This window comes from Bicyclus anynana, chromosome 23 (assembly GCF_947172395.1).
Source record: "Bicyclus anynana chromosome 23, ilBicAnyn1.1, whole genome shotgun sequence".
Lineage (NCBI taxonomy): Eukaryota > Metazoa > Arthropoda > Insecta > Lepidoptera > Nymphalidae > Bicyclus > Bicyclus anynana.
In genome coordinates, this window is record NC_069105.1 from 2,691,728 (window position 1) to 2,701,621 (window position 9,894).

Consider the following 9,894-nt stretch of genomic DNA (forward strand, 5'->3'; position numbering starts at 1 on the left):
AACTCAGATGAATTTCAAATTCACAAACAAAATTGCCTATAATTTTTTTGAGGAAAAACGAGCTTCTAGTCCAGGACCTGTGGAACATTTTTTACAATTGATTCATTCATCATCATCAGTATCAAGCCATATTCGGCTCACTGCTGAGCTCGAGTTTCCTCTCAGAATGAGAGGGGTTAGGCGAATAGTCCACCACGCTGGCCCCATGCGGATTGACAGACTTGACACACGCAGGGAATTAAGAATAAAATCTGGTATGCAGGTTTCCTCACGATGTTTTTCCTTCACCGTTTGAGACACATGATATTTAATTTCTTAAAATGCACACAACTGAAGAGTTGGCGGTGCATGCCCCGGACCGGATTCGAACCTATGCTCTCCGGAATCGGAGGAAGAGGTCATATCCACTGAGCTATCACAGCTCACAATTGATTAGCCTCCGTCGATTAGTCGGCCTCCGCGGCGCAGTGGTATGCGCGGTGGATTTACAAACGGAGGTCCTCGGTTCAATCTAGGGCTGTGCCGATTAAGATCTTTTTAATTGGTCCAGGTCTGGCTGGTGGAAGGCTTCGGCCGTGGCTAGTTACCATCCTACTCCTAACAAGTAAGCCAGATTCCATCTTAGATTGCATCATTAATTACCATCAGGTGATTTTACAAGGGCTAACTTGTAGAGAATAAAAACATGAAACATGAAAAAATCCCATTTTACCATTTGGGTACGGAACCCTAAAAATCACAAATAACCAACCTGCATACTAGTAGTGACGTTATTAGCACCGGGCACCCAATCCGGGTCTTTCCCGGGTTTGGTACACAACTTTCTGTACCACGCTGGATATCCTGCCAAATACGGTCTCTTTACAGGCAAACTTTTACCCAAATCATATAAATACTCAAACTTTTTGCCCAAACCCTTCACATCTTGACCCAAATCTGAATAACCCTTTAAACTATCAATGTACTCATCGCTTAATACATCAAAATTAACTAATTCTTCATTTTTAGAATCAAATTTTTTGATTGGGTCATTTATGGTGGTTTTTTCATTCTTTTTAGTTTTGGATACACTTTTTTTCAATTTCAAAGTCTGTGTCGACCAATCCTGGTCCCACATCCACAGGTCATTTTCGTAAGCCTTGTTCTTCATGAGGCGGCATGCCTCGTCAGCTTTTGCTGACAATATCTGACGTGACTCCAGTTTGAGGTCTTCGAAGACAGTTTCAGCTGAATCTAAGTATTGCTGCCAATTTGAGTTGACAGGGAGGTAGGCTGAACCTAAAATTAAATATATCTGTAGTCGTCGTCATCAACCCATATTCGGCTCACTGCTAAGCTCGAGTCTCCTCTCAGAATGAGAGGGGTTAGGCCAATAGTCCACCACGCTGGCCCAATGCGGATTGGGAGACTTCACACACGCAGAGAATTAAAAAAAATCTCTGGTATGCAGGTTTCCTCACGATGTTTTCCTTCACCATTTGAAACACGTGATATTTAATTTCTTAAAATACACACAACTGTAAAGTTGGAGGTGCATGCCCCGGACCGAATTCGAACCCACACCCTCCGGAATCGGAGGCAGAGGTCATATCCACTGGGCTATCACAGCTCATATGATATGATGAGCTGTGATATCTGTAGTATACAACGATATTTTAACTATAGATACATCTCCTATTAAAAAGTGGGTGCACAATCAGCGACCAAAATTCTTGGCACTCAATTCAAGTAGTCGCATTTGCAAATTCAACCTTAAACCCAATCCTTAAGGTTGGATTTGCTCTGAATTTGGGATATTATTGAATATTGGACTATATTTAAAGGCCTTTAGGTATAATTATCTTTACCAATAATTCTAAAACTGCCAATGCAAAAATGGTCAGTTTTTAAGTTACGTTTTCTACGTGATTGTGCGCCCTTTTATTATAAGATATAATAATGTCAATGTATAAAATTGTTACGTGCCTATAAAATCACCCAAAAAAAATATCCGAATTTGTGTTTCTCACATTATATTTATTTAAGTATACATAGTTTTTACTTGTGGAACACACAACTCGACATTGTAGACAATATTTTAGTGTTATTTTTTAAACAACTTTCATTGTTTAAACAAATAATAAGTCCAGATCGGGCTGGTGGATTTGCATCCCCTAACAAATCAGTCCGCTTTAATCTTAGATTGCATCATCATTTTACCATCAGGTGAGATTGTAGTCAAGGGCTAACTTGTTAAGAAAAAAAAATAGTTCTAATTTGGCAGTTTATAGCGGGTTCTTGGCGCTTATTATAGTTAGCAAGTAAACGTCCGCAAATAACCCGCTAACAACGGATTTTGCGACAGGGCCGGATCAAGGAGGTGTAAGCGAGGACGAAGTAACGGACGACGCTAGTTCAGAATAAAAACAGATGCACACCTAACTCCAACATCCCAGCCAAGGTCACGGGGTGAGGAAACCTCTCCAAGAACAACGGCAGCAACTCCTTCAGAACGTTGTGGGTAGCGATGACGTCACCGGCGCAGTACTTCATGAGCTTCTGGAAGTTTCCCTGAACATCCTGGAGGGTGCCTTCGACGAATATGTCGCGAGACTCCTTGTTTATTGGTACACCACAGTACAAGTTGTGCACCTGGAAGGGATAATGAGGTATCCAGATATATGCCAAGCGCTCTAAGCAATGTTATTGAATATAAAATGTATTAATTGCAACATACGAGTATATTTAAATCATTGATCATATACATTGACAACGAAGAAATAAATATACAAAGAAGTAACGTCTAGCGAGGCAGGTCCTCCTATACAATAATTGGTCTGAGCTCACGTCAGTCAGGCTGTTCAGCGAGCTGATGTCCACCCAATCCTCGTCTGTGGGATGAGGCTCCTTGCTCCTGGCCTTCAGCACCGTGCGCTGGTAGCTGGTCACGCCGCTGACGCATGTGTGCATCGACATCGTGTCCATGAAACGCACACCTGGAAAAAAAATTAAAATGCTGAAGAATATGCATTTTGGGAAATGTCATCATCATTAACAACCCATATTCGGCTCGCCGAATTTCCCTACCACCGAATTCGCATTTTAAGAAATTAAATATCACGTGTCTGAACTGTAAAGGAAAAAAGACATCGTGAGGAAACCTGCATACCAGAGAATTTTCTTAATTCCCTGCGTGTGTGAAGTCTGCCAATCCGCATTGGGCCAGCGTGGTGGACTATTGGCCTAACCCCTCTCATTCTGAGAGGAGACTCAAGCTCAGCAGTGAGCCGAATATGGGTTGATAATGATGATTCGGCTCACCGTTGAGTCTCCTCTCAGAATTAAAGGGGTTAGGCTATGAGTCCACCACGCTGAGAAAATGTGGATTGGCAGACATAACACAATTTAACAAACGGTCCATTGCAAATGTCCCAGGCAATTTAGCAACTGGTCCATTGCAAATGTCCTAGGCAATTTTACAACTGACCCATTGCAAATGTTCTAGGCAATTTACTCACTCTACTACTACTCTCACCTGATGGTAAGTGATGATGTAATCTAAGACGGAAGCGGGCTAACTTGTTAGGAGGAGAATGAAAACTCTCATACTCTCTTGAAAGAAAATAATTTTGAAAGAAAATAATTTTATTCACTTTTTAGTGTCACAAACAGTACATCCTATCTTAGATATTATATGACTGTCTGTGACACCAAACAGAAAGGGTTTATAGCTCAGGCTTATGCTGAGCTATAAACCCTTTTTAGCTCATCACATTAAAGCAATCCATTGCAATGCAGTGTCCCAGGCAATTTAACAACTGGTCTATTACAAATGTTCTAGGCAATTTTACAGTGATCCCACTTTTCTAATTGTATCTAGATAAATACCTGTCTTTTCCAACCAATACTGCTCTTTAATCTTGGCTCTGTCATACGACACGTTATGTCCCACAACTATCCTGGGCCTGCTCAAGTCACCGCCATTCCCTGAGCTATCAGTCTCGAGGGGGATCAGGTCCTCATATTTAACGCTGTCGTGTTCTTGATGTGTCTGCCCAGTCGCAAGTGGTTCGCTTACCCAGCCATACCTGAATTGTTTCATTGCAATCAGTAGGCTTATTTTTTTTTATTATTTACAAGTAAGCCCTTGACTACAATCTCATCTAATGGTAAGTGATGATGCAATCTAAGATGGAAGCGGGCTAACTTGTTAGGAGGAGGAAGAAAACTCTCATACTCTCTTGAAAGAAAATAATTTTGAAAGAAAATAATTTTATTCACTTTTTGTGTAACAAACAGTACATCCTATCTTAGATATTATATGACTGTCTGTGACACCAAGCAGAAAGGGTTTACAGCTCAGCATTAGCCGTTCATCGCAGGAAAGCAATGCCCAGCACTGATGTCGCTCTTCTGATGTGACTAAATTATCCTATAACCATCTATGTATTAAGGTCTCTAATTGGGCCAAGTTTCATTAAGTACAGACAAACAGACAACAAAACATTTTCAAAATATCTTCAATGTACATTTGAACCTTTTTTTTTTCCGTATCTGCCGGTCAGTACGGAACCGCAGAGCATTTCTTCGTACTGATTTTCTATTTTTCATTTCTCTTTCTCTTTCTTTTCGCCCCGTTCTCTTTCCTCTCTCCTTATCATGATAGCTCTCAGCATCTGCGAGTACTTCCTCCATTCCTCCTCGTGTTACAGTTTTATTACAAGTTTTCTCTATTGGTAAATATTCTGATGATTTGTATAGACCAAATTGGATGCAAAATTTAATTATACAGACCAAGCTTCAGGAGACACTGCACAAGCCAAGGTCGGCCTCTTGCCTGCTGACATCAAGACTTCCACATCAAGGATCAGTGCATCATCAGGAGGCCACGGCACCAACTGTGTCTGTTCTTTGCTATATCTGGTCCAACCTCCTTGTTTTAGCCATTCCTGTTGATATATAATATAATAAATAATAAAATAATAAATATTTTGTTAAAATCTAAGTATTGTATTATGAAAATGAGATGTGATAGCCTAGTGGATATGACTTCTGCCTTCAATTTGGACAGAGTAGGTTCAAATCTGGTCCGGGACATGCACCTCCAACTTTTGAGGAAACCTGCATACTTGAGAATTTTCTTAATTCTCTGTGTGTGTGAATTCCGCCAATCCGCTTTGGCCCAGTGTGGTGGACTATTGGTCTACACTGATCAACAACCTTATGCACGCCACTGGTCATATCCACTGGGCTATCAGGGAGTGTGGTCTGTTATGTTCTAACTATGGAACATCTGTAATTGGCTGTAGCATAGAAAATATTTTATAGTTTTATTTTTGGTAATGCTGTTGATTTTTCTTTACAATATATAAATATATACAAACTATAAAAGTACCTTAGGTAAAGGTGGCAACAAACACAACGATAACACCTTCAGAAGCTCTTTATATGGAGCACTTTGTTCATTTCCAATGGTATAGAAGTGTTCTAGAAGGTCCTTCCCTTTCAATTCAGGTAACTTTAACTCTACATCTGGAGCGTGGGTTATGTTCTGGAAATCTATGCCGTGCCGTTTGAGGTCATCTTGACAGCTGAAAACAGTTACAGATGATGATAAAAAAGCAATTGCACAGAGACTAGGTGATGCGTACTACTTTGCTTGCATGATTCTATTTTTACAATGACACAGGAACTCTGTAAAGTCTGGCTGCTCAGAGTTAGCGTTTTTGACAGGTTGTGCCAATGGAACAAATAAGCCTCAATAGCTCAACGGTAAGAGCGGTCAGACTCATCACGGAGGGGTGGTGATCCGATCCCCGCCCCGTTGGTCAATTATCCTATTCCTAGCAGAGTCTTTTCCAACTAGTTGGAGGGGAATAAGAATATTGGTCATATTATAAAAAAATATGGCAAAATTTTGAAATTTAAAAGAAAAAATTACTTTTGCTTCGTTTTTTTGTCTGGCTCTCTCTTTCCCCCATGTTACATTAGCTGCCTGTCTGCAATCCCTGAACAATCGGATTTTAGGTTTCAGGGATGATGAGCAGTTTAAGTTCTATATTAAAACAGCAAGTTTTATATATATATATATATATATATATATATATATATATATATATATTTATTTATATATATATATATATAAATAAATAAATTTTGTTGGGCAGGGAGAACAACATGAGCAGAGAAGGTCATGTCCAAAAGGATCTCCGTAATCCTAAACTCAAATCATATGACACAGTGAAATGTCATTCAAAATATTGAACAATAAATAGATGAAATATCTTATGTCTGCTAAGAACCGATTTTACCACTGGATTAAGTAGGTCTAAGGGCAGACGAAGTCGCGGTCGTCCGCTTGTTATCTAGATCTTTATAGGATAAACAATAGATATTGCCACTATACTTTAAAACAAAGTGTAAACATTAAAAAAACTTTACCTTGTAATCACCCTAGAATCAATGTTTGCAGCAGAACCTTTAAATAATTGTTCATAAATGTTCCGTGATATCATTTGAATGTTCAGTTCGTTAACTCTAAACTCTTTTGAGGTTCTATTTTCTTCAATTTTTACATCTTGGAGGTTACAATTTACCGCTTTGTTTTTTACATTTACTTGCTTAATAACTTTGATTTCTCTAGTGGGTAATACATCGCTGTAATGTCTACGACATAAAATACAACAATTTCGAGTACTTTGTAGCATACTTTAAGTTTTAACTCTACAATGAGAACTCAAAATATAAAATTCCCGCTATCAAACGAAATAGAAACAGATTTGTTTGACAACACGAATTCTATGAGTGTGTCACTGTCATTAAAATATTTGGTTTAACAGCTCTAGGTTCTAGCTTTATTGGGCCAGTACATCCTGCCATTATTTATTCATTAATAATTATTTATTTATTAATATTTATAATTTGCCTTATTATGGCGAAATTAGTCAAGTATAGTCCATCTTTCGTTGTCCATTGGCCAGTCAAGTCAAGTCAAGTCAATTCGAAATAATCATTGTTCAAATTAGTTAGAAAATAATACCCTAGAACCTGGGGCCGTGAAGTTTCAACCATAAAAGAAGTAAAAACTAAAAGTTTCAGAATTTTGAGGTTACGTTTAAACTTTATCACAGATTAATTATTTAAACTACTTTATTTCCAAATTAAAATCTCATCTCGTTTGTTTTTATTGTGATTTTTATCTTCTTCCTTACATATGTTTGTTATTGTTTTATGCATGGATTACTCAGTGCTTAGCAATATATTCAAAGTTAATGCTATCTTCATTTAAATTTTTATTTGTAAAAAATGTCTAAAGTCAATAGGAGAAAACATGTCATGAACGAAGCTTATTGGGACGACTACGAAATGCCTAAAGAAAATCAAAGCATTGTTAAAGTTTTGAAGAGTAGAGGAAATAACCTTCATGAGGTATTATATTTTTAAGAAGGGGTAGGTTAGGGGTAGGGTGGGGGTAGGAGTCGGATAGAGATAGAGAAGAAGTGTACATATATCAAAGCGAAGCTTGATCGGGTCTGCTAGTGGGGTATAAGTGTGGATTTGCCCTAGTGTATGTGAATAAGTTAATTATTTCAAAATTTAAATTTCATTTATTTTAAGCAGGCTTAGTTTACAAGCACTTTTGAAATATCAATGACTATTTGTAAAGAATCTACCACCGGTTTGGACGGCAGGTTCTGTTGAGAATAGCATGCGAGAAACTAACAGATGCTCTTTTTTTGTTCTTTTTTTCTCATGCAATCAGTCGGCAGACTATGAGCAGAGCTGTTGTAGAAAAATTTGGCGATTAGAAGCAACAGATGCTTTTTTAAAAAAAAGTAATTTCTCAAACAAACATATGCCACTCAATTAATAGTATCAACTATTCAATAAATCAACATAGCCATTCAAGTATATGCTAATCAAACCTGATTTTCATCTTTAGATAGCTAATAATAAACATTAAAAATTTACAGATAACAACACCAAACGGAGAAGAATATCTGGTGTCAATGCCAACAAAATTTCGCAAGAACATATGGGTGAAACGTGGCGACTACATACTTGTGGAACCAATTGAAGAGGGTGACAAAGTTAAAGCGGAAATAGTTAAAATAATGAACAAGGACTCTATTAAATATTACAAAGAGAACAATGTATGGCCTAAACAATTTGATGACAGTAAAAAACACGACAACGATGACGAGAATGATTTATTCGTAAACACAAATAGGGCTCATATGAAACATTATGACAGTGAAAATGATTCTAGTGATGAAAGTGACAGTGATAGTGACGGCGATAGTAATAAATAATTATAAAAAGTTTCAAGCGTTGATTTCTTCAAACTTCCTGGAGGAGCCAACAATTTTTTTTTATTCAAGTTGGCCCTGGACTGATCTCACTCGATGTCAAGTGATGATGCAGACTAAGATGGACATAGTTTATTGTACCCACACCTCTTGACAATTTGTATATGGTATCTGGCATATGGAACATCTTTGCCTTTATTTTTTTTGGTAGGGTGATAACTAGCCACACTGGCGGCCTATGCTTACCACCAGAGCAGACCTGGAGCCAATTAAAAAAAAATTTAGTCCTAAACTGACCTGAGCTAGAAGAGAGGTTGTCAAAATATCATAAGAAATATATATTCCTGGAGTTAGGCTATCTTCCTAACTCCCTAACTAATAATTGGACACTAATTGCATTAGAATCCAGATTCCCCTAAAAACAGGGTGTATTGGATTCAATAAATAATAATGAAGATTTAAAAAAAATTTAATACAAAAAATTCAACTGACTTTAATAACATTTAACATACTGACTAAACTAAAAAGCAAAAAACAATATCATACGAAGTATATATCTTAATATGTACTAACTGATGATCAGTTTAAAGTGGTGGTGCTAGCCCGGTGATGTATTTATTCAAGCCATGTAAGAATAACATAATGATTCAGGTTTTACAGCCAGTTGATCTTTCATTTAGTTCTTTCAGAAATGGCTTAAATTAACACAAAACCGGCTTAGCACCGCCTTCAAACTGATCATCAGTTAGTACATAATATGATATATAGAACTTATTATGATATTGTTTTACTCTTTTTAGTTTAGTCAGTATGTTTTATGTTTTTGAAATCGGTTAAATTTTTTTTATTAAAATTTTATTCCATTTAATCATCCATGACTTTATCTTGTTCAAGTGTACTTGTAGAATATTTGAAGCCATATTTGCTGCGTCTGTTATTACACAATACAGCTGTATCATCAGCAAATGAAGCGCCAAGTACGCTGTTTGAGATAGGAATATCTGCAGTGTATAATAAATAGTGTGGGACCCAAAACGGAACCCTGGGGAACACCTGCTTGAATGTCATGGAAGTTCGAATACGCGTCATTGATTCATTGGGGTACTCCGTGTAATCCAGAATCCTGCGAATTTTCTAACAGATGCTAATGTCACTTTGTAAAATAATGATAGTTGATACCATATTTATTTTCATAGTGATGTCCTGTTCTGTATAGGTAAAAAATAGTGCCTCAGATCATTCACTCTCAAAAAGGATTTTTGAACAGAAATTTCTATCATAACGCTTAGTGACAGACGGTCGAAAGAAAAATGTGTACATAATTTACACATTTTTCTTTCGACTCTCTCTTCGCTCTGATCTCTGAGAGTAGTAGTACTCTTCCTCTTCACTTCTGATTTGAAAATTTAAAGTACCTAATGAAATTCTAATAAAATTTATAATGAAATTCTAAGAATAAAATATTTATTGTAAAAAGTGTTACAGTTGTTATTTAGTTACAAAATCCTCCTCCATCCTCATAAACTTGGCGTTTTTGGGAGGATGGCGGGTTCACTAGTATGCTAATTATTATCTAGTAGCGGACCCTGTCAAGCTTCCCTTTGAC

The 9,894-nt window shown here is 37.2% G+C and overlaps 2 protein-coding genes across 3 annotated transcripts in view; one reads left to right on the forward strand and one right to left on the reverse strand.

Annotated features, from left to right (window-relative positions):
• LOC112057241 (DNA polymerase subunit gamma-1, mitochondrial) overlaps window positions 1-6,770 on the reverse strand; it is a 24,166-nt gene extending 17,396 nt beyond the window's left edge. The window contains exons 1-7 of one of the 2 annotated variants that reach the window (XM_052888587.1): window positions 6,421-6,770; window positions 5,375-5,570; window positions 4,774-4,928; window positions 3,868-4,067; window positions 2,827-2,975; window positions 2,418-2,631; window positions 752-1,278 (exon numbers count right to left, since the gene is read on the reverse strand). In XM_052888587.1, the coding sequence (XP_052744547.1) occupies window positions 752-1,278; window positions 2,418-2,631; window positions 2,827-2,975; window positions 3,868-4,067; window positions 4,774-4,928; window positions 5,375-5,570; window positions 6,421-6,686 (1,707 nt within the window). In that variant the 5' untranslated portion in view covers window positions 6,687-6,770. The remainder of the gene's footprint in view (window positions 1-751; window positions 1,279-2,417; window positions 2,632-2,826; window positions 2,976-3,867; window positions 4,068-4,773; window positions 4,929-5,374; window positions 5,571-6,420) is intronic. The other variant, XM_052888588.1, reaches the window with a different exon arrangement.
• A 288-nt stretch (window positions 6,771-7,058) lies between these two features.
• Window positions 7,059-8,303, forward strand: LOC112055037 (probable RNA-binding protein EIF1AD). The gene is made up of 2 exons (XM_024095015.2): window positions 7,059-7,407; window positions 7,953-8,303. Exons 1-2 carry the CDS (start codon window positions 7,285-7,287, stop codon window positions 8,289-8,291), a joined length of 462 nt encoding a protein of 153 aa, XP_023950783.2. The 5' UTR covers window positions 7,059-7,284; the 3' UTR covers window positions 8,292-8,303.
• Window positions 8,304-9,894: the final 1,591 nt, after the last annotated feature.